Source organism: Coloeus monedula (genome assembly GCF_965178545.1).
Source record: "Coloeus monedula genome assembly, chromosome: 2".
NCBI lineage: Eukaryota > Metazoa > Chordata > Aves > Passeriformes > Corvidae > Coloeus > Coloeus monedula.
In genome coordinates, this window is record NC_138782.1 from 86,879,317 (window position 1) to 86,904,459 (window position 25,143).

Below are 25,143 nucleotides of genomic sequence, written 5' to 3' on the forward strand. Positions count from 1 at the left end.
TTTCCTTCAGAGCTTCATTTCAAGAGGGCATGACTTGACGCAATTTTGAGCCAATAATGTGGGATGTTTTGGATGCCTGTTGTTGACAGTGAGGTTTATTTCACTGTCCTTTTTTAAATTATGGAAACATTCTGTTAAGCTACTGTTTATGTGGGAAGTTCAAAATAATAATAATAATAATTTAAAAATGAATTCAAAATTAACCAGTCATTGTCCACTCTCTTAAGTGACAAGGTTACAAGTATCTACTAATGGATCCACATGGATAATGGGAATAAGCTGCAGTGGAACTGATAATAGTTAAACACTTTATTTGAAATATTTTTTCTGGTTCCTAACTAAGCCCAAAGAAAAGGGTGTGTAATAGAACTAATTCCTGCTGTCTGTATTTAAATATTGCATAGCCTGTGAGAGAATTATTTTTAAAAATGTACTATATGTTTTAATGATGCAATTTTATGTCTGTTAATGAAGTACCGTCATGGATGCCTTTGTGCTTACACAACAATATTCCACCACTAGTGTGATTAAAATATTTTATCTTTATTCTAATGTCATAGTCTACATTGTGTATTCTGAGTGTGGGTGTCTTGCCACAGACCCTCATGACTGTAAAGATATGTGGTGTTATTTTTTTTTTCTTTGTGGAGGAACATGCTCTGTGAACCATTCAGGTTTGGAGTGTCCACAAGATCTTAGTTTTTCTTTTACCATCCAGGGAAGAAATGAGATATGTCTCTTCTCCCTTTTCCTAAGACTTAAGTAGACCTATCTGCTCTAGGATTTTCATCTCTGCTTCTGGTAGCTGACACTTGAATGCTGTTGGTAAAGTGCTGTTTTTTGGATCTTGCCTTCTGCTTTGGATCTTTGGACTCAGGCTGGTTTTGAAAGCGTTTTGGCAAACAGCAATGCAGAGGGACCTGAATGAGGGAGAGCAAAAGGAATTTTAGTCTTTGTCTTGTAAGCTACTGCATTTCTTTCTGTAGTCTTACAGAAGGATTTGCATTTGGGGATTTGTTTTTTCTCCTTGTTTCTCAACTATGATTTGAAGTCCTCAGTATTAAGCTGCTGTTGCTATTTGTTGGTTATTACTATCTGTGCATTTCCGCTTCCATTCCAAGTAAAACAAATGAGTAGAGACATCACAAGCAAGGAAAATCAGGATTATCGGATAATTTTCTTTGTCTTTCAGAGCTCTTACTGTTCCAAACTTAAAAACCTATTGTAATAGAAACATTTTTTTACCATGTCCATGTATGATTTCAGGTTTCTTTTTCTCTCCAACTGTTTTGGAAGTATGTAGTCCTCTGCTACTTTGAAATGCTGGAAATTAAACTGAAAAATTGTGAGTCTTTTCGTCTTTGCTGTGGTAGATCAGAATTTTTCTTTATACTGCCATTTAAGAATTTACCTGTGAGGGATTAAATCTATTTGAAGATTGAACACAATTGCTTTTCCCTGCTTGAATTCTACAGACCCTTGGTTCTCTTGGGTGAAGAGGCTGCAGCCTCTGAGAAAAGATCATGTTTAAAATTTTTCACTTATTGAATGATTTAAAATGATCCTCTACAGCTGCTGCTGTGCCAATGTTACTCTTGGCATTCCTGATCCTAGAAGAAATGGGAGCAAATAGGACTTGTATTTGTTACCACTTTAATCTCAGTCTTCCACTCACAGAAAACTCAGAAGTGTCTGATGTCTTCCATGTGTGGTTTCATCATCTCTGTTTTTGTCTGACCTGATTTATGGGAAAATGTAACTACAGGTAGGTAGGTGCTGGAGATGGTGGGTTTTTTTCTGTCTTTCTCCCCTCAGATACTGGGGAGGGTCTCAGACATCTTGTCAGATGGTCTGGTAGGATATATGTTTTTTGGCCTTTAAAGTGTTTTCCATCTCTCTGGGGAAATGAATTTTACAGAATAAAGAAGCATGGTAACCTGTCCTATATTCCTGCGTTTTTGAATTGACAGTGATTATAGCTGAGATAGTGTTAACTCTACTGAGAGAACAAGCTCTTGCTTTTCTACATCTATGTTTTTTCATGTTATGTTCAGATAGTATCTGCGTTTCCTAGTTGACTGGAATGAATTCCTAGGCTTTCTTTCCCCTGCAGTGTGATCTTGGCCACAAGGAAGGTGAATGGGGTGGGGTTTTTGTTTGTTTGCTTTTTGTTTGGCATTTGTTGGGTTTTTTGTGGGGTTTTTCTTTGATACATGTTTTTGTGAAGTAATCTTTTTGTGGGAGAAAAAAAAAAAGAATACATTTGCTGCTTGTTTGGGGTTCCTTGAGCCAATCTCAGCTGAAATTTCTTAGCGTATCATCACCAGAGTTGAGCCAAGTTCCCTGTCAACAGGGCATGTGCACTTCAGAGGTTCTTAATTAGGTGGAAACTAGTCCAGGAATGCCTAGCTGTTCTAAAGTGTAAGGTACTATTCTGTTGATTTTAAATCATAGAACATTCTGAGTTGGAAAGGATCAAGACCAACTCCTAGCTCTGCACGAAACACATCATGTGCCTGAGGGCATTGTCCAAATGCTTTTTGAACTCTGGCAGGCTTGGTGCTGTGACCACTTTCCCTGGGAGCCTGATCTCTGAGGTTTCTAAGGCTTTTGTTCCTGCAGACTGCCCAAACCACAGTACTTTGTTGCAAGTTGACAGTTCGTGTATGGTGGATTGGTGCAGTACTGGGGAAAACTTCTTAGTGTAACTGTGCCCATTTGGAGAAACTGAGCATTCTGAATGTGTGATTGGAGGAGAGTCTATCTATAGAGCTCAGACCTTGTGGAAAGCTTTTGTGCTCATTCCCAAGCTGGGTTTGTGAAGTTATATGAATAGAAGACTCATGTGCAGATGGTGATGTGGTATCATCTTATTGTCATGAATTTGATCTCTAATAGTATATAAACAAATAAGTCTCGTTGTTAGTACTTCTAGCTGGTTGTCTGCTGGAATGTCTAATTCTTCTGATTGTTCTCAGGATAAGATACTGTCCTGGATTCCAGTAGGGATATTCTACCTGGGAGTTGGCCAGAGTCTGTGTTCTCCAAGAAATGCCGCATTATCTTATTGAGTAGAAAAGTGTTATTTACTCTCTCTATTATACTTGATTGCACTGTAGGGTGCACAGAAGTGTAATTGCAACAAAGTCCCTTGTGATATTGCACTAGGTCTTCCCTTTGCTTGCAAAACCTGGGATGCGGACAACTCTGTACAGCCAAGTCACAACATAATAAAACTCACAGTTTGTATGACCTTGCCATTGGAAAGTCTTTTTTTATTAGTGTGGGAAGCACTTAGTAGGAAGACTTATACTAGGTGTAAGTATTTCATATTCCATTATTATGATTTTCAGAGTCCTCCTAGGGGACCTCTGTCTCTATCATATTGAGCTATTGTGAGATGAAGAAACAAAGGTGTTAAGCAGGCCTCGATTCTGTCTGTTAGACACATGAAAACACTTTTATATTTCTCATTTGGCATCTGTTAACAAAAAATCTGGTAACAGGATTTCATCCAGTCAGCTTTTTACTGTAGTGGGCTATCAACTTGTCCATACACGTTTTGTAAGAGTAGTCTTTTGAATCTCTGAAGTAAATTCTTTTCCATTGCATCTTTCTATGTATCTTTCTGATTTCTTCCTGTTGTTATTTTTCTGAGTTTTTGTGAGGTCTAGGTCCCATGATTCCTATGATTTTTTCCCAATTCTTTTTTTTTTAATCCACTTCATATGGATGCACTTTCTGATACTGTAATTGACAAATGTCTGTTGTCATCTTTGTTTCCTGGTCTTCGTGCTTCCAGGACGGGACACATTTGTCATTGAGAGACGAGACCTCTGAGTAGCTTCTCTAACCTCTGCCTTTCTGATTTCTACATAACAAGTTACTGGAAACTGTGTTATGGATTGGTCATGATAGAGCATACTCTCCAGAAATCAGATGATGTTCTGTGACAACTTGGGCATTCCTCTCTGCATGCTTAAAAGACAAATTTTTTTTGAGATCTCTATGCATTGAGTCAATCGTTTAGTTGTTTTTATATTGCACTAGAAATCTTAATTTGTGTGAATGATGATTTTATGATTTGATTTTCACTTGTTCAAAGTTCAGCTGAATACATGAGCTGCCATGGGGTTTGCTTGACAGTAGGTAGTCTTGGGATGTGTAGTATATGTATCAGCTTATCTTCTATTCACTTTTCCTTTTCTCCTTGTGCTTCAATATCTTTCTGATTTCACAACACTGAGATACATGTGCCAGCAAGGGATGGAGCATAAATCTTTTTATGTTTATTTGGACAAAAGAATTCCTCAATCTTGAGGGTCTGTGGAAAGTCATCTATAATAAATTATGAGCAGGTGGACAGAAAAAAAAAAGAAAACTCAGAGCATGAAAAATTCAATTTTTATCTCCGCTTTTTTATCTACTGAAACTTTTTCTGATATCAAGCGTTATAGTAAGGATATATATATTTTGATGGTATTAAAGTATTTGGCAATGCCCTGATGTAATAAATATTTTTCCTAGTCTTTCCTGCACCATATCTCATAAGTCTGTGACACAGTTTTTCATTATCAGAATATATATTCATATATTCAGAAGAAATATATATATATATATAAAAGAAAATTTATGAACTAATACATTAGTACTGTATTTGGTCAGATTTCTTCAAGTAGTTGAATATTACCATTCCCCTATTCTTTAAATGCTTCCCACCCTCAAACATGTGGATTATTCTCCTTGCAGTGTAATATAGAAAAGTACTGGGAAACAAAATAATAATGGAGTCATTAAATTTTCCCCTTTAAAGTGAAATAAACACATCAGCTTATACCCCTGTTTTTTGTAAAAGTGACCATGAGTACCATTGTTAAAAATACTTTTGGCAGTTCTCTTCTGTATGCTTTTTTAATAGGTTCTTTAAAAAAATTACAAAATGACTTTGTTTACAGATAGCAGATCAGATGTTCTTTCATAGTGATTATCGGCCCCTTATCCGTGATGCCAACAACTTTGTCCTGGATGAACAGACACAGCAGGCTCCACACCTTATGCCTCCCCCATTTTTGGTTGATGTGGATGGCAACCCTCATCCTGCAAGGTATCAAAGACTAGTTCCTGGTCGTGAGAACTGCAGGGAGGAACAGCTTATTCCTCAGATGGGAGTGACATCTTCAGGTATGGAAAATTTCACTTCACTGAACAGTAGTCTATCTAGTTACCTCCAGTTATTCTACACTTTCACTTTGTCCTTTTTCTTCATTTATGGGCATAGTAGTTCATGTAGTGCGGAAGAATTGCAATGTCTTTGGCACTGATTGCTTGTGACAATTTCACTTACAGTATTGTCATTGATCAAGTTGGCACTAGTTGATGCTACAACACCAGTTAGCTTGGAGTTTGTTTCATTACTGGAACAATGTATAATGCTGTGTGAGCTCTCGGTTATCTCTTTGGGATAAGGTTTCCTGCTTTAGAAAATCTAGAAAATAGACTGATTTTCCACAGATCAGTTGGAAAAGGTAACTCCTATGAGAAGAGAAAAATGAGAAGACATCTGAAACAAGCAAAATTCTCTTCTTCTTTAGATGAAGGCAGTCATTAATTTTAAGTTTTGGTGATTTGGTTAAAGAACGGAAGACTTAATAAAGATACAAAATCTAGGAAGTTCCTTGAAAGTTTCATTCTCATGCACACGACATGGGAAGAACATGCATATATTGGGCCAATAGCTGGGTGTTGGAAACTGCCTAAAGGTGTTTCACATGGGTGGGGATGGAAAAGCAGTGCCTACTTTTTATGTGTCACTAGTTTGATATTAGTATGAATAAACAAACAGTGACTGGTGAAAGTAGCTTTAAATGTTTTCAAGATAAACATTGTTAAGTATTTGGATATTCTGGAAAATATGTGAAAACTGACTGTTCCTGTAAATTGTAGTTTATATGTTCATGATACTTAAGCCTGTGGTGTGTCAGACATTCCAGGAAGGGTAACTGAGAGTGTTTCTACCAAAAAATCTCTTTATCCTTATTTGTAGACCTCAGGATTATAAGGCAGTGAATGTTTAAATAATTTTAGTGGAGGATTTCCATATTTACTCCAAAATTACAGGAAGAAATGCTACCTGAGAATCAACTGTAAGGAGGAAGAAAATACTTCCTGGTGAATGTAAACTTCTTAGCTAGTGGCTTTGAAACAAAATTTGATTTTTAGGGAAGGATGCACCTTTCCTTCATTGTTACAGTTAAAGTGTGAATCCATTGCATTGTGAAATTCTCCAAATTTGAAAATTTCCTGGGTGCAGTCTTCAATATATCTTGAAATAAATCAGACTCTGCACACAGGCCCAACAAAATTAAATTTAGTGGTCTGTCTGCATGACACATGAATGCCTATAGGAAGATGATGTCCATAGCATTTTCTTTAATAGCAGGAAGTCGTCCGCCAGCCTGACAGATGATGGAGAGACACGAGACATTTTTCTACCTTTTTACAATATAGCAACAATGTATGCAGTCGTATGCAGAGCTAAACAGTGTTTATGTATTTTGTATGTTCCCTTCCACTAAGGAAGTTCCTTCTCTCTCTGAAGCTTTGTTGTGGGATTTGATGCATCTCACTCAGAGCACTGACCATTTATTTCTTGTCAGGTTTCCTGTAGGGACTTTTAAGAGTAGGGGGAAGTTGGACAGTTGTACTTGATTTACTGCCTTAGTGTACATGAGAGGCTCCTTTAAACCAGACGTTTTGAAAAAGTCAAGTCTACACCAGTGTCTTTATTATTTCATTTAAAAAGAAACCACTTGCTGTTTCTTGCTAAGGCATTGTCTCACAGGCTAGATACATAAAAATTTTCATTTTGTTTAGATAGCAGTTTCCTTATTTAAGATCATTCTTGGGTTATTAGTAGTGTTTCCCATTGTTCTCAGTAGACAGTATGTCTGCTCACGAGATCGACAAATTAATCCATCTCACTTAAATGAGTCAGGAAACATCCAGCTGTGGTTATACCAGAGCTCATTCCATGATTCCAAGGTTCTGCTGCTTTAGGGAAGTTGACTTCAAGAACCTTTAAAGCCTGAGAGCACTATCTTAAATATTTATGTTTTTTTCTGCATACTCTAAAGAGATAGCAGCTTCTGTACAGCCACATAATCAAAGCTCTTCATTTCATAGCACAATTACTGTAATATCTAGTCTTTGATCTTGCAAAGTGCAGTTTATACTGTGATATTTCTTTAGAATCATGCTGGAAAAATAGTTTCTATATCTTGTTTCTTTGAACATTGTTATCCCTCATTATAAAGTTTTGCAAGTTCTGCTTCTCTTGGCTAGAGCTTCCCAGCATTCCACTCCACCATTTCACTATTCTGTGTGGAGGTGTCTGACTTCTTTTTGAATCAGTACTGTAACCCTTGTCCTTTTCTCTATACCTCTCTAACTGGTTTTTGTGATCATTGTGAGTATGAAAACAGTTTTGTGTTGTTCATGCTTACGTGCTGTGTATTTTGCTTGCTGCTCAGAAACAGTATTATCACCTTGTAATCACTTCTTTGGAACTGTTTCCCATCTTCTATTCAAAAGACCTACCCAAAAGGAGGTTTCTTGGCTGTTTTACATACCAAAGAAAATTACTATTACTTCATCTGTGTGGTCATTATGTCCATGTGGAGCTCAATCAAGCATTTTTACTGCTTGGTAGTCTACAGTATAGATAATTATTTTCTAATTCAGTTAGACCTTCTTGATGTAGTTCTTTCATTGAAGCTTATAAAGTGTTTTATAATGCATTTGAGGCAGGCTAATCTTGCATTTGAACAATTTGCTTTGACTGAGCTGACAAACAGCGATTGTGTTAAGCTTCTGTGACTTGCTGGTACTTGATCAAATTTAACCTTTTATTAGAAGTGAAATGTGGTTGTCTTGACCCTGCTCCAGAAGATGTAATGCTCTCAAATATATTAAGAAAAAAAGTTGTCCTGTTTTAAGAAATGGCTATTAGAAAAATAAGCAGTAGCCCATAGTTACACATGTGATAATTTACTGTACTTGTTTCAAAGCTAAAACTTAGATGAGCTGTCTGTAACATTAATTTCTTCAAAATTTACATTTGTATGTTGTTCTCCGGTATATTTTACTTCACAGGATTGAATCAAGTTCTTAGTCAGCAAGCAAATCAAGAAGTTAGTCCATTGGATAGCATGATTCAAAGACTTCAGCAAGAGCAGGACCAGAGACGCTCTGGGGAGGCAGGAACCAGTAGTACCAGCCGGATAAGCAGAGGTAGATCACTGGGGGATGGATGTTGAGGCTGGGAGTTGGAAAACATAAATCCCTTTATGTTGTCCATGATCTGTGCATTTTGTTGAACTAGTAAAAAGGAGGTTTGGAGCTGTAGAAAATAGTACACCTTTCCCATTGTTTTTTTTCCTTTTTGCAAAATGTTGGGGTTCTTAACATTACAGATTTATCTTTGTTATTGTCTGGTCACTCAGGGAATTGCAGCAGCTGCATTCCCTTAGAAGTAACTACCCTGCTGTTTAATCTGGAATTGGCCACCTAGTTGTTTGAAATCTGGCTTCTTTCAAATAAGGAGACAGGAAGAAGAAAAGTGGAGGAAGAAAAGTGGAAGGAACTACTTTTTTCTCTGCGAAGTTGTTCAATGTTTCAGTGTCTTGCACTAGAGTACACAGTAGTTTTCAACACTTAAAAAATTATGGTTAGCAATCCACTATAGTAAGCAAGAATAGCTTGTCTGTGTAAGGATATGGAAAAACGTTGATATTTTGCTACTGTGTAGGTATTCGAAGGCTCTTGCATGTGTGTGTGTGGTTTTGTTTTGGGTTGGTTTGGTTATTTTTAACCTCTTGACCATTTCAAGTTTTTGTCTGTAAATTTTACAGCTTGATTCATGATTTCCAGTGTTGAGGCTTCCTTTTTTTTGAAGGTAGAAGACTGTTTAAAGGAGCACAGTGATTCAGTGAGATAGGTCACTGTTTTATAACACAGATTTAGAGTGCAGTAGCAATAGTCAGCTTTGCATAAGTGTTTTCCAAAGTATTTTTAAAGAAGCAAACATTTGCTTCACTTCAGATTGTTAATACATTGGCTTCTTTTTAATGTGAATTTTTAAACAGAGTGCTGCAGCCCAGTAGCTGTTCATGCTGTGTTTTGGTGACTGTAGAAATGGCTGAAATAGTTCTATTCAGTTAATATGATTTCTTTTGAAGTAAAAAATCAAGTAAAGTTATTTTTCCATTTCATTCCAAGTTTTTTCTTTTTAAATGCTTCCCTAAGAATTTCAGATCAAGAACTATTGCTTTTTGACTTTTTAGGATCTGTAAGCTCTACCTCAGAAGTGCATTCCCCACCAAATATAGGGTTAAGGCGCAGTGGACAAATTGAAGGTGTGCGTCAGATGCATAGCAATGCACCAAGAAGTGAAATAGCCACTGAGCGGGACCTTGTGGCTTGGAGTCGCAGGGTTGTAGTGCCTGAACTGTCTTCTGGTGTGGCCAGGTAAACATAGACCAAGAATTTTACTATGGTGAACTTAATTAAATTGAACAGTTTTGGAATTCCTATTGCCATTCACATTGTCATTTGTGTGGTGTTTTTCTATTTTCTCATCTCAAATTTCTTATAAAATCAGTTTCAGTTTGAAATCACTTGTTTGTGTATCACTTGAAAAATCTTGGAATACCAGAAGGATTGGGAATAAAAATTGTCCATTTAATGAATGACACAGTAATTGTACTTGTTTAGGCAATAGAATCTAGTTGCCTCAATATCCTCTGACTTGTAGCATAAGATTACATGTTTTTACTCCTTTTATTCCTGTCATTATATGGCATTTTATGGCTGGAATACTGACCTAATCTATTAGGTGCCTGAGATGGATTTTGATTTCCAAACTGGAACTTTAATTTTTTCATTAATTAACTCTTGTGGTGAGTACTTAAATCAGTAAGTCAAAAACCTGCTTGCCATAGTCAAGCATAAACTGCTCTAGTTTAATGCAATAAGATTAAAATCTTCATTTGGAAAAAGCTAATTTTAAAGTCATATGCTAACTGTAAAGAGAAGAACTGCTGTTCAAAGATTGTTATAGATGTTGAATGTCTATTCCTTGGTTTGGGATAGATCCTCTCAGTTCTAGTAATGTCCTTTAAAGTTAACATCTCAGTTTTCTTTTTTCAGTAGGCAGGAAGAATGGAGAACAGCAAAGGGAGAAGAAGAAATAAGGGTGTATCGATCAGAAGAGAAAAGAAAACATGTAATGAGTCATATTCCAAGAGAAAACAAAATACCTACTTTCTCGAAGGTAAGTAGTCCAACTGTACCTTATCACAGAATGAAGCATAAAATTTAACTCAATGAGTTGGGTCACATAAATTTACATTCCTCTTCTCAGTTTTAAATTTAAAAACCAGGGTATGGGAGTTTGTTTACCTCCCCAGAATGAGGAAGCTTTTCTATACTGATGTTTCAATGTGTTCTGAATAATAAACAACATGGATTGCTTTCAGAAGTGGGGGGAAACCCCTGAAAATCTGGTATTAGGGGCATGATTTACTGTTGGGGAGTCTGTCACTATTAATTGATACACCCCGCTGCTGTTGTCTACTGTTTGCACTATTCTGTGGAAAGGCTCTATTAAAACTCAAGTCACAGTCCTTAACCATAACACAGTCCTTAACCATAACACATTAAATACATGTCCAAATAGAGAATTGGGTGTTTTCTCTCATGGTCCCCTAAAAATCATATTGAGGGTCGTTATGGAATATATCTAAGTCATGCTTTCTGCTGGAGCTGGAGTACATTTTTAGAAAAGAGGAAAACAGGATAGATGTAGTAGAAGAAAATAAGAATTAAATTGTCATAAGTCACTTGGCTTTTTTAATATAACTCGCAAAAAAATGTAATCTTACATCTTTTTGCTGGTAAAAAAATGGAAGGATATATACTATGTTTACAGAAAGATTTTTGTCTTCCTTGTTTAAAATTAGTTTTATCTATGAATTGCACATGCTTATTTATGCTTTTCTAGCTAAATAGCCAACTATGTTTTTGTAATAAAGGAAGTGAATTTTAGCAATTGTAAAGGAGAACTCATAGGTTCATAGTTTTAGTCATACTATGGGTTTCACAGTATGCTTAATACAGAGGAGACTGTTTTTACCCTCAATCAAAAGCTTGTAAAATACAGCCTTTGGGAACACCTGCAAATTGTGGCAATTGCGATTGAAAGTAAAGATCACTTATGGGATATAAGGTGGAAAAAGGAATAAATGAAATAAAAAGAACAAGTATGCAAAAGACTACAGCTCTTAACTTTATTAGAGTACCATACTTAATGCCTGTGCTCTTTATTGCTCGCTTTCTTGTGAAGGAAGGAACTGAGATTGAAAGCAATCTGAAAATAAATAAATTTCAGATACTTTGTAGTGATTTTGTAATTTTTAGTAATGATGGATTAATTTTATATGTAGTAGAGTGAGTTTGAGATTAGCAAGTTTGTATTTGATATTAAATTTGAGTATTGTTTTGCTACTTTTTTCATACTCAACTGAAGTAAGAATTTCAAAAGAAGTGATGTGAACACTCCCCTACCCATAGTCCCCTAATAACTTTAAATTTCTTTATTAAGTTTCTTTCTTAATTTTTCCTTCAATTTCTTTCTTGTATGTAAATTTGAGTGCATTCTTATCTTAAAAAATGGTACTGATGCACTATTTTCAGTTCTGCAGTCACCAATATTGTGTGTTTGCCCAAGATAGACTGGAAAAAATTTGTTCATTTTGTCTCAAGTTTTTGTACATAGAGGAGGGAAACTGTATGCCACATGACAGGACTCATTAGTGAAATACCAGGACATCAGAAGTCTTTGTAACTCTTATTTTTCTTTTGGGAATAATAGAAAGTGGGCCTGACAAATTCAGATTTTAACAGTTTTTTCTTGTCTTGAGGAGGGATGTATTTTGGTATTGAGTTACACACTTTCATATCAAATTACACACTTTCATATCAAATTACCATTAAATTTCTAATTGGCTTACAGTTTTCTTCTAAAATATCACTAGGACATAAAAGTTTAACAGAATAGGCTATCCGGTCCAGCATTTTGGTTTTAGCAATTACTTTTGTTATATCTTTGAAACAAAGAAACTTAGTGCAAGTTTCTATAAATCCTGTTTCCAAAAAAAAAATTTTTAGTCTCCAAACTGTAATGGTAGCACTGGATCTTTTGAGCCCCATATTTTTATTGCAGATATTTATGCCCTTGAAATCCTTCAGAGTGACTGCTACTTAAGGATAACTTTCTTCAGTTTCATATATTTATACCTGGGGGGTGGGGAGGGATTCTCAAAATGTGAGGCAGAGAACTTGGTAAATCCTTTAGTCACTTTCCACCTTTGTTTTGAGGAAATAGGGAAAAAAACCAGGCAATCATGGTCTTTTCATTTCAGTATGTCAATAAATTTTCCATATAAAAATTACTGATATACTTAGTAATACTTTCAAAATGCTTAAAACCTTCATAAATCCTACAGAATACTTTTTCAGCATCTTGGAATAGAAAGGTTGTATTCTTCCATAGCTGATTCTTCATTAAATACGTCTCTTTTTGGAGGACTCAAACTGCTGATAAGTACACTAATTCAAATCTCTTGAGTAAAATCTCAGTGGGATTCAGAAATAAGTAGATATCCCATGGGCTTTAAATAAGCAAGTTTCAAGAAGAAAAAGGTGTTTGATCTCAAGTGACTGAGTTTCACAATTAAATGAACTGCTCAGATTTTCATGATTTTTGTTGTTGCTTACAGTTAACATGAGCAACACTTCTGCTCGGTAGTATCTGAGCAATAGGAGTAGTGAATTGGAATTGTCATCTCTGTAGTGGTCACAATAAATTCAAATAAACACCTGGGAAGAGAAGCAAGATTGACTGCAATCCAAAAACTGTTGTGCAGTATTTTTAGGGTTCTTTTAAAGAGAAATTAATAACTTCATTATAGTTGCTCTTCTGTTGCTGTTCTTTATGGTGATGGTGTGACTTTAAATACAAGCTGTGTGAGGTTGAAGATAGAACTGGAAAGCACAGTGTAAATTTTCCTTTTCCTTGAGAACATCCAGTAGGTTTTGATACTGATTTCTTGTAAGTTATATTACAGTACTGTTGTAAGACTACTGTCCTTATTGCATAGTGAATTCTTACAGGTTTAATGAGAGAATTTATGATCTAAAGGAGATAGGGAGCACCTCCAACAAAATACAGGGCAAGACATTCTCTTCCGGTAATCTCTAGACCTAAAAGCTACAGCATCAAGAATTCTAGAGAATGTCTCACTCTATAGTACTGTTACCTTCTCTGGGAGCAGAGTAAAACAAGGCTTGTGTTAAAACATTGTCTTCATAGGAAAATTCAGTTGTATTCATACCAGTAGGAAATACTGATTTTTATATCAACTTCTGAAATTTATCAGATCTGTTCATATAATAATGATAATGATAAAATAATATTTTCTGCTGTTCCCTTCTAACTGAAAGAAGTCAAAAATACTGAAGTAAAATGAAAAAATGGGCAGGAATGAATGTTAGCATTTTGGATTGCAAGCTAAAGTGTAGGTCAATAAGGAACACAGAGCAGTTGTAATTACATTTTGAGGAGATTCCAAAGCCCTATTGCTAATTTTTAATCCCGGGTCATTGTAGGATGTGTTAAAAGTAGTACAGAATTATAGCTCAGTCTTTCTTCTTTAACAATATCTGCAATTTAAATGGAAGTCACATAAGTATTCTGCTATTGAAAGCCCACATTTCTTTGACACAGGTCATATGGAAAAGTGTTTGTATATGATAGCTTAAGGGACTAATGGAATTGGGGGGGAGAGACTAAAAGCTTGGGTATTTTGACCTGAATAGTATTTAGTAAATAGTATTTAGTATCACTGACCTGCAGGCTGAATGAGGAACTTGGTTTGACTTTCAAAGTCATTGGTGAGGAATAGGAATTTTTCTATTATTAAACAAAACCACTTAAAAACAAAGAGAAAAAACTTGACCCCCAAAACATTAATGAAAGAGGATAGAATGGAATTTTTCCATCTTAAGACTGGAGCTGTATTCCAAATGACTTGTTTTCAGGAGCAGAAGAGTTGAGATAAATAACATGCTTAGGTAAATATTCCCAGTCCAAGTAATTAAGAGTATTAGTTTATTAAACTACTGGGATAAGAGCATTTTAATAAATATTTAAGAGTGTGAAATTTCTGTGCAGTAGAGGGTTGATGTGATGTGTGTCCTAGTAAAATGTGACAAAAATGGAAATATTCCTCATTATTCTCAAGTGGAAACGTTATGGGAAAATTTCAAGGAATTAACATGTGAGATTGTTACGGATGGACAAAAGTAGGCGTATGTCTCTGTTGCGAGGTGTAAATGTGACTGTATTGTAAACTAATAGAACCCAGGGAGGAGGAATGTGTGCTTTGTTCTACTGAAAGTGGCTTATTTGTGTTCCACAGAAATAAGTTTTTCTACTTATATGTTATTTAAACACTACTTCTATTTAAATCAGCAAGATGTTAAGAGGAGAATAAAACTCCAGAGCCTAGTGCTTAGTGCCTGTTATCTTCACTGCTTTTGGAACAGTTCTTACTAGTTTTTTACATATACGTAATTTGGTAAGAGTAAAACCTAAGTAATTATAGGCACTGATCCAGACTTGAGGAGACTGTGGAAGAGTGCTCTTTAGCCAAGTGAAAATGCCAGGGCAAGAAGCTGTGACCTGTTTAATGCTGAAGTTCTGATATTGGACATATGCTTGTGCCTTGCCCCTATTAAACTGTTCAGTAGAAGTTAATTCCTGTTGGCTTAAGGAAGGAGGAATTATTGTCACATGAAAAATAGATGCCGCTGGTTAAGAAATACCATGAAATTGCTATAGCCAAAGTTTCCCAAAATTGCTTCAGCCCTGTATGAGACTGCAGCAAAGCTGTGCTTCCCGGTGCTGTCCACGATCATAAAGACAGTAGAATGTAGTTTGGTCTGAGTTGTCAGGACATCACTGGGTTTCCACTGTACCTCTCATAAATGATGTTACCAAGACCCCTAGCAGTGTCCAGTGTCCAGTATCCCTCTCAAATACAGGAAATGCCATCATTTTTATTTCACAGCAAAACTGTTCTGACAGGAGCTGTAATTTTTGATGTATCAATAGATGTGCTCTGATACTGACTGGAAGCCTTGGACAAGATACAAGGAAGGTACTTGTCAGCATATATGACTGTTCATCAAAGTGTATAGAGAGAAAATGATGATTGTACCTCAAATCATAGGTTGTCTTGGCTTTGTTTCCCAGCCTACCATTAGAGTTGAGAGTCCAATTTCAAGCTTGCTCTTTAGGTTATGTATTGAGGAAGAGGAGGCATCAGCTGTGTTTCCTCAGTTATTGTTGAACGTGCTGGTGATAATTACATTTTGTCAGAAAAAACTCTGTAGTACTTTATAGTCAAACCTTCACATTGAACTCCACTCCTCCCCCAAATAAATAAAGTTCTGTCTAACAGCTTCTCATCAGATTTTGAAAAGCTAAGTTGAATAGAAATTATGTTAAAATACATTTTTTTGGAGAGATGAGGCTGTTGTATACCTTATGGCCCCTTTTCTCATCCCTGCTTGAGCAGTGGGTTTAGACAAGGTGACATCTAGAGATCCTTTCCAACTTCATTCTAGCATTCTGTTACTTATGGATAAGTACTTGTGGTTTTGTTTTCCTGGTATTTTTTGTGTTCTTGTTTTGGCATTGTATCTTTCCCAAAGCAGTTTGTTACCCTTCAAACTCACTCTAATCCAATATTTATACAGTGGTATTACTTTTTTCCATGAAGGAATGATTGGGGCAGCGGGTTGGGGTGTTCTTTTTTCCCTTAAGATTTGCACTGCCGGAAGAAAAGAACTCTTTTCAAAACCAAAGAGTAATGCAAAGTGCTTCAGTTTTCCAAGGATCTGTAGTTCTGTTTAAGTAGGGGAAAGCTATATGTATAATAACTGTTTGAGAAACCTCACGTCTGGAGAGAAACAGGGAGGTAAAGTTTTAGGGCTTTTGTTTCTAGAGAGAAGACATGAACATTGCAGTCAAGCTGTAAAGTAGCTTCTGCAAAATATGTTCCCCTCATGGATACTTGGCTAATTTGTTTCATTGGGGTTATGTGATTCCATTCTGTTGTCTGTGCTTTCTCTACTATGTTTCATGATGAAAAAGTCACAATTCAGTTGCAGAAACAAGTTACTGTAACACTGGCTTTTGTGACCTCTTTGCTTCAGTCATGAGTCTTGAGATCTTGATGAGAAGTGAGCAGCCCCAGAAGGCTGAAGGACAGAAGGCTGTGTGGTGGGCTCAGCCACTGGGCTTAGGGCTGCCTTGGGGCTGTTCTGGGTTGGGTCAGAGCAGCTTGAGGAGATCTGGTGTGTGCTGCCAGTTTGAATCCAGAAGGAGGAATGAGTGCCCCAGGTCTCAAAAGTCTTGGGCAATGTTAAAATCCTGACTGCTGAGCAGTCCCATTAGAAATGTCTCTGGTAGCTGTGCTGTGTGATAACTTCCCCAACTAGACAGAAGGACAGAAAAACAGAAGCACAGTACTCACTGAAGAGAGCATAGAGCAGTTTGTGTTTGTCCTCTGTGCTTTGATGAAAACTGGAACACAATTGTACAGAGTGGTTTGCTGGCGTACTCCACCGAACTGTTGCTGTTGTGCTTGCAGACGGTGTGTATCTTCTAACAGAGAGCGTGGGAGAAAAACTAGTTGCTAGGCTTTTGCATTTTAATGATGATTGTTGTGGCTAAGGAAAACTAAATCTTAGCTACTGTTGATTAGCCAAGTTTTAGTACAGCTTTGACGTAAAAAGTGGGAGTTATTTCCCTTTACAAGAAAATTTAACCTCATGAACCAACTTTTATCATACATGATAGGAAAGATCTTCTCTTTCCTACAAAAGAAAAAAAAATCCAAGAGGAATATGTAAAAGCAGTCTGCTCTACTAGAAGACTCTCAAAATATTAGTGCCTTTCTGTATTTTGTTCCCGTTCTGCTTTCTTTGTCGCTGGGACTGTTTTTTTCAACTGTATCAGCACCTGATAGATATCCAAGGTTTTCTTTGTGGCAGAAGGATAGCACTGGGGAAATGTACCTCTTTTTGTGGCATCTAGGAATGTGCCCAGAAATTATTTTGTTGGATCTGAAGTTTGACTATACAAGCCAAAAAAAAAAATTAGCACAAAACTCTTGAAATTGAGATCATAACTCTTGGGTTTTTTCCCAGTGATTGGGGACTAACACAAGATTGCACACTTGGTGTTGAGAGCAAGTGTTTGCATTATATATATTCTACAGGAGGAACAAAATCTCTTAATGCTGGAGCATGAAGTGGTTCTAAATTACAGCTTTATTTCATTCTTTTAAGCTTCTTATCAACTCATATTCTTTCAAACTGACTCATTCATTTGAACTCTTCAATGCATCATCAAACCATTTAAAGGCCTGTATTTGCTAACAGTCATCTCTGTATGCTAAGGGATGTATTACTGTATGGGTCTCTCTTCTAACACATCTGACCCCTCGGTTGCAAAATAACACTCTGGACTTCTGTTTAAGAGTCTCCTTTCCTTGGCCATTTTTAGTGTAATTCTGAGCTTTTACAAGCCCTTAGCAGCCTATCAGTAGTTATGTTTTAGCCCTTGTTTTAGACCTTATTAACTGACATGTACTTTGCAGAGAATGAGTATTTTTAATAATTACAGATTTAAAAATTGTGTTGTGCCTGAGAAGAAATTTAGTTATTTCCAGAATACACTGAACTGTTTGGTGTTTATATTCATTCAACTATGCATGTGGAGTGTTTTCTTTAGCAGCTCTTTAGACTTGGGCTTGTAACTTTTTCCTAATGCAAAAATTGCTTCCTGGAATACTATTAATAAAGAAAATGCCATGTATTAATAAAATGTATGCTCAAAAATTATATATTTTGACTTTTGTATCTTCACAGAACCATTCTCATGATAATTTACTAGACGCTAGTGACTCAAAGAAACAAGCAGCTAATCAGCACAACTACCGTACAAGATATGCAGTAGAAGAAACTGCAAGGCCTGCTGAAGAGTTGGAAAATGGACACAGTTCTTCAGATGTAAGATCCTTATTCATGAGGCAGTCTTACATATTCCACTTCTACTCATTAAGCTCCTGCTTCAGCTAATGAAACATTGTTTCTAGTGGAAACTCAAGTTACATTTTTCATTGTGCGTTTGCTTTCGTGTCTTAAAAAAAATATGTTGTATTAGGTTTTCACACACTGTTGTATATGTTTAGCTTTGACTTCAAAAGTAATTGACAAAGGAGAAAAATGCTCATTTGTAAGGGTATTTTGCAAAGTATGTGTGCAACTTGTAAGCCTAGTCAGTACTGCCCACATGGCCTAGCAGTGTGGTTACCAACTTTAGGTGACCCTGCTTGAACAGGGAGGTTGGATAATATGACCTCCAGAAGTCTCTTACATCCTCAATCATTCTGTGCTTTTGTAAATACGGTAGAGAATGAGTGATGAGTACATAAAGTTCATATTGGAGTTTTTTTTGATATTGAAAAGATGTGGAAATACTACATTAAAAAGACTTGAAATAATTTTTGCGAAGGTAAGCTAGCCTTGTCAAATGGTGATGAAAAATGTTGCTCTACACTGTGTCTGGCCGAGCACAGATAGCTTCATACTCCTTTATATAAGACCACTAAAGTAAAGGAACTATCTGCAAACTAAAATGCCTTTTTAGAATAAAGCTTCTAGAATGTCATATGTTTATCACACATATAAAGCCTAGAAAAGTTTTCATTCTATTGTCATATATTATAACTTAAGCTCTAAAGAAAATGCTTTCTTTTTCTCTGCCTCTCCCTCTGTCCCTACCCAATGCCCGCTGCTCTCCTTAATAGGAAGGGGAAGTAGTTGTTGCCAGCGGTGGAACATCAGAAGATGATGAAAGAGCATGGCACAGTGATGGCAGTTCTAGGTAAGTGACAGTATATATACCTTACAGAGAAAATTCTTGCCAATAAGTCTTTAATAATTTTTGCTGTAAACAGTTAATGAGTAATAACTAACACGTGTGCAGATTTAGAAGAAAAAGTGAACAAGAACATGAAACTTTCAGGATTTAATTTTCAGTCATATTGCTAACTAAAATTCAGGAAGATTTTGTCCTTGTTTGCTGGAAGCACAATTGTTTTGCAGAAAGGTATTTCTTTTCAGACACACAAATGTTTCAGGCAGGTAGTAGCAGTTTCCTATGACTCTCAGTCTGATCTGTGATCCTTGGTTTGAAATTAGCGAATAAATCATCCTTTTTTTTTTTCATTCAAAGCTATTCAAAGCCAGAAATCTTGAAAACAATATCCAGACTTCAGTGTGTATCATCTTGAGTTGATGAAGTAAACAGGGTGTTTGCTTTGAGGGATGCTATAAGTTAAGCTTCTTGCAAGACCAAATGATGTCAGGGCTTTTTGTTTACTTCCATTTAAATTGTAGATAGAATATCTAAGGTTTTAAAGATTAAATAAATTTAACTATTAAGGATTAAATAAATTTAACCATTAAAATATTGTAGTTAGCTAGACTGTTAACTGTAACCTTTTATTGTGTTATATTATGTAATCCAATGCAGTTTTTAACTTTGGGGTTTTAATTTCTTTTTTCTTTGTTATATCATATGTAGTGACTATTCTAGTGATTATTCTGACTGGACGGCAGATGCAGGAATCAATTTGCAACCACCAAAGAAAATTCCTAAAATTAAAACAAAGAAAGCAGAAAGTAGCTCAGAGGATGAAGAAGAACCTGAAAAACAAAGGAAGCAAATTAAAAAGGAAAGGAAAAAGGGTATTGAGGAGAAAGATGGACCATCAACATCACCAAAGAAGAGGAAACCCAAAGAGAGGAAACAAAAGGTTAGATGTTCTTTGTGTATTACAGGTTGCTCGTTCTTGCTAACTTAGAAATAATTGAATGAATGATTCAGTTACATATACAACTTAATATTGTCTGATTTTAAAACACATCGTGACTTTCACTCATAACAAATGATAATTAAAGACTTGCAAGTCAAATGATAGATGGCTATAATGATACATTTGACATAAGGAACACTTCTAGTGTCCATATCACTCTCCTTGCTCACACCAGAAACCCTTTCTGTGGAAGTAGAGTATTCAACTTCCAATACAATTGAGTATTGGTATAATGTGCCAGTAATTTTTACAGCTGTGCTGACCTGGATCCCCATATAATTGCACTTTCTTTTAGATCTGCACAACTGTGCCATTTTTTTCTGTCAATTCTATATGATATATGATATTCGCATTATGCTTGCCACTGTACCTCCATCAAGGCAAATATGACTTCATCAGGATTTTGTTGTTTGTGTTTTGTTTGCTTTCTAATATAATGTAATTTCAGTTTAGATCAGTGCTTAGAAATTTTCTGAGACTTTGGTTATTTTCAGTGTGTTTTTGAGAGGTTGTTTTGTTTTTAATTGTTAGGTCTGAACACTTCACTCTTCCTTCTTTCTTTACAGAGACCAGAAGTGATCTATCTGGTAGATGTTAATTGTTTTTGTAAACTTAAAGCTTCTGTTTTTGCAATACCCAAAGAAGCTAGCTGTATCATCTAAACTAAATAACTGTATTTTGTTTATTTATGAGGTTAGAAGTCCTCAGCATTCTTTAAGATCATTATTTCAATATTTTAGCCCTCATTAGAAGGTAAACTGGCAAAACAGCTATTTAAATATGCAGGTTGGCACAGTGTCAGATCTGGTATGGCATGCAGGATGTTAGGTGGTAGTCTTTATTCGTTGTTCAGGCTGCTTTTTTGTTTATTGTGCACAGTCATTAGTTGTACTGTCAATACTAATAGTATATTGGTATTTACACAGTCTGAAACCAAAAGAAGGTATCAGTAGACATAAGAAACCAAAGAAGATGAGAAAAATATATGGTGGGGGGCTTTTTTAATGATTGAAACCTCTAGTTTAGCTTCTTATTATAAAATAAAAAACTGGTTGACAGCCTAGTATTTCCACTTAGATTAAAACTAAACTGAGTGGTTTGGGAATCTTGCATCCATTTTAGTCCCAGTTATTGAGATGCAGGATGTCTTTGATTCAAAAAATATCAGGCCTAGATATTTCAGACTTTTAAAGCTGACCTGCTTATTTCTTGAGTCACAAGAAAATATGAGGCTGGAAGGAATTGCAGAAAATCATCTCTCTTTCCTCTATCCCATTAATTACACCTGTCATTTCTGACAGATGTTAGTCTTTGAAGTTTCTTTTGGTGGACATTTGACCTCCTTACTGAGCAGAGAGCTCACAGGCCTTTCTGATAGAAAGTTCTTCCTCATCCTGATCCTGATTCAAAATTAGGGCTTTTCATTGAGGAAAGAAGTTTTGACTGTCTTTGTAGCCACACACAGAATCTTAGAAATTAAGAAAGGAGCAGAGAAAAATTGACAGTCATGTCTATTAATGCATGGGTTTCATGATCTTGAATGGTGCTTACATTTCTAATCTCCTCTACCAAAAATCAGTCTAAAAAATTGATATGGCAGTGAAGAAGGACAAGGAAGGATCACCCAGAAAGATCAAAAGTAGAGAACATTTTTGGTTCTTTTGGGCAGACACAGAGCAGTCTCTCTTAGAAGGGAGAGAGTTTGGAAGAGATATGATGAAAAAGCTTGTATAAAACTATCATGGTTTAGAAAGGAATAAATGCAGAATGATGTCCTTCCTTATTTTGTTATAATAAGATGTAGCACCCAATGACAGACATGAAGCTCAAAACTGAGCCGTTTCCCTGTTCAACATCCCTATCCCCCCCAAAAGCAAACAAACACCCCAAATCCACCTGAGCATGTAGTCAGGTAGTGGAACTAATTACTAAAGCATTTAGTAGAGTTGCAAAAATTACTTTAAAAAGTCACTGGAAATAGTGCCTTCCTGTTGAATAACTAAGATCAAGTTTGGCTTCCAGAGAGCTTTAAACTGATGATTAATGTGTAAAGATATAACAAGGGAAGGTTCTCTGGTTAAAGGCTGTTTCTTACCTTCCCATAATTCACCAGTTAGATAGACACTTTGCTCTGATGCAGTGTATCAGTTTTTTGCAAAACAGACCTGCTTGAACCTCAGAATTCACAAAGTGCTTCTATGTTATTGATTTATTACAATAGAGAGGTTCTGTTTTAATTTTTTTTTTGGTGGGCTTTTTTTTAACTTTATGTGTATTTTTTTTCCTGTGATACTTGCTGGTGCACTCATCAAAGTACTACTTGTCATGTGAAACCACACTTGAATTTGTGTAATGGAATTACATGTGGTGTATCCTATTTGCAGTCTGGAGATGCAGAGTCTTCCATCAGTGGCTGTATGGAGTGGATTTCTGTACAGCCATCCAGGGTTGCTGTCTGTACACACATAAGATCCCGTTAGGAATTTCAAAGCAGCCTTGCTTGAATGGTTGTACAAACCCCTGCTTAATCTGACCTATTAGATACAGACAAGCAATGTGCACCTAGGACAAGCAACTGCAGTGAGTGTCATTGCTTTCAAGTATGTGATGTGGAAATACATTCAGAAAGTGCAGTTCCACTGCACTTTATAGTAAATATGCCAGTAGGTAAGGTGGATGTACCCAATTCAGGTAATTTTCACATGATTTACCTCATCAATCTTTTCCTCCTTGTTTTGTGCAAGGTTCCCTAATTGGAGGCAGCTGTATAATTTAGTGCTGTTTTGGTCAAGGCAACCAAGTGGATTAGAGTAAATGACATGCTTCCGTTTTTTTCTTTTTGGGCACAAGACATGGTTACTGGACTGTTATTAAATTCAGTTTTTGTTAGAGCTCATCCCCACACACCCCCGCAAAAAAACTCAAAAGGCAGTTAAAATTAATCCTCACGCTAGCAAAAATTTCATACTAATCTGATGTGTATGTTTTCTTCAGAGGCTGGCTGTAGGAGTTCTGGCAGAAAATGGTTTGACACTGGAAGAATGGCTGCCTTCAGCATGGATTACAGACACTGTTCCTCGGCGGTGCCCATTTGTGCCACAGATGGGGGATGAGGTATTGTAGTTAGTTTTCCCTATGTGTCCTTGCTTCTTTTGGCTTGTTTTTGCCTTTTTTATTTTAATCTGTGCATTTTTTCCCCAGAGACTTACAATCAAAATATTTCTGATTTTCTTAAAAACATTCTTTGATCTGGCTAAAATTTGCTTTCACTTCCTTGTACTTAGAAAATATTCTGCACAGTGTTGCTTTGGCTTCTAAAAAAAAAAAAAATTATTATTATTATTATTCCTTGCTGTTGCAGTAGTGTTCCTTCTTGTATGGTATTCAGTGTGTTAATTTCCTTATGACACCTGTAGACAAGCTGTATGAGGTGCTTTATGTCATGAAAATATTCCTTAATTGTAGAGCATTTGGTATGCTGAAGAACAGGTAAGAAATCAAATATGAAATTAAGCCTGGAAAACATACTTCAGTTTGGGACTTGAAGTAAAAACCAGGAATTAAGCCTCTGGGGGAGGGTTGTGGGTTTTTTTGTTTGGTGTGATTGTTTTGAGTGGATAATGTAATTTTTAAAAAAAATCCTTTATTCAGAAGGAAAACTCTGATATTGTCCTTCTCACTTGTGTTCCTGATATCAGAAAACTTCTGCTAGTCTCTTAGAACAGAAAACCACAAGAAAAATTTTATTTATATGTATTTTATACCAACCAGACTGTAAACACTCTGTAAACATGACCCAGATGTCTGAAAATACAGTAGCAAAAGGACACCCACCAGTTTCTACTTTGGAATATGTAGCAAGTGAACATTACAGTGAATTGTACAAATAAGTAGTATTGGATAAAATGCAGTCTTGAAAGCCAGAGTCTGTGCATGTTTAAAACCCCCTCAGGTTAAAATAAGAGGAAATAGCTGGCTTATGCTGTAATGGGCAGTGTGTTGTCTCCTTGGGGAGCAGCATGTTTTCTGAGCTGCTAAACAGAGTTGTTGTATAGATCAGACCTACAGAATGCTGTTGGAGAAATACTTGAAACGGTGGCAAAGTTGATTAACTTTGTTCCCAAGCTAAAGCTTTTTGTGGGCACCACCTTAGAAACTGAATCAGAAGCAGAGGTTGCATGTGCAAGCAGTTTTGTTTTTACTGGATCACTTCACAGATCCAGTTCACAGCACAACTGTGCAAAAATTACATTGACAAAGCTAGTGAGGGACGGAAGGAGCATTTGAAGTTGAGAGATGCATCAAGAGAAAATGCTTATGGATTTATATCCTCCAGTAAGCATGTTTTGGAAACTCTGCTGTTCAAAGATCAAATCCAAATAAATATATTTGGTGCCTGATACCATCTGGATACAGTGAAGCAGGCAAGGATTTATCAGTACCATACTGCTCAGGAGACTTTAATATCGTATTGGTTTAGTAAGATAAACTGTTGTGTTTGATTTGGCACCTGCTGAATAGCATGTACAGTGTGTACTAGGAATATCTAAGTAGGGTACATCCTTTTGCTGAAAATGCTTTATATGGGAGAACAGGAAGTTTCCTGTCCTGTGCCTAGAAAGGAGGAATAATTGCACCAATAGAGAGTACGTTTGTAATCTAGCTGCTCTGTGTGAAATTCCATCTCTGATACTTGCCTTCCCCAGATTTACTTAATATGCGAAAAGAAATTATTAATCTAGAAAGTTACTTTTGAGATTCACAGAAATAAAGGGTTGGTTTAATTAGAAAAACGTTGTGAGAAGAGAGATTGTGTGGCCTTCCAACATTTTGCTGGATAGTAGGTATGTTTTATAAGATTTGGGAGGAGAGATATTTCAAATTTGTTCTCAAGCTGTACAAAAAAGTAAGAAAAAACAGTAGTGCTGTATTTAGTTACACTTAGTGCATAAGAATAGCACGTGCCACCACATTTCCCTTTCTGAATAGTGCTGTTTACAGATCTCTGCCATGTGTCTTGAGGAACAGTGGAAATACACCAGAGAGATGGGGCTGCAACTTCCCTGTCTGAATA

General features: G+C 36.2%; 1 protein-coding gene across 2 annotated transcripts in view; it reads left to right on the forward strand.

Annotated features, from left to right (window-relative positions):
- Window positions 1-25,143, forward strand: part of PHIP (PHIP subunit of CUL4-Ring ligase complex) — a 107,819-nt gene that overhangs the window by 55,062 nt on the left and 27,614 nt on the right. For both annotated transcript variants that reach the window (XM_082277174.1, XM_082277173.1), the window contains exons 17-24: window positions 4,956-5,181; window positions 8,152-8,289; window positions 9,342-9,525; window positions 10,207-10,330; window positions 18,058-18,198; window positions 18,999-19,075; window positions 19,778-20,009; window positions 23,064-23,183. In XM_082277174.1, the coding sequence (XP_082133300.1) occupies window positions 4,956-5,181; window positions 8,152-8,289; window positions 9,342-9,525; window positions 10,207-10,330; window positions 18,058-18,198; window positions 18,999-19,075; window positions 19,778-20,009; window positions 23,064-23,183 (1,242 nt within the window). The remainder of the gene's footprint in view (window positions 1-4,955; window positions 5,182-8,151; window positions 8,290-9,341; window positions 9,526-10,206; window positions 10,331-18,057; window positions 18,199-18,998; window positions 19,076-19,777; window positions 20,010-23,063; window positions 23,184-25,143) is intronic.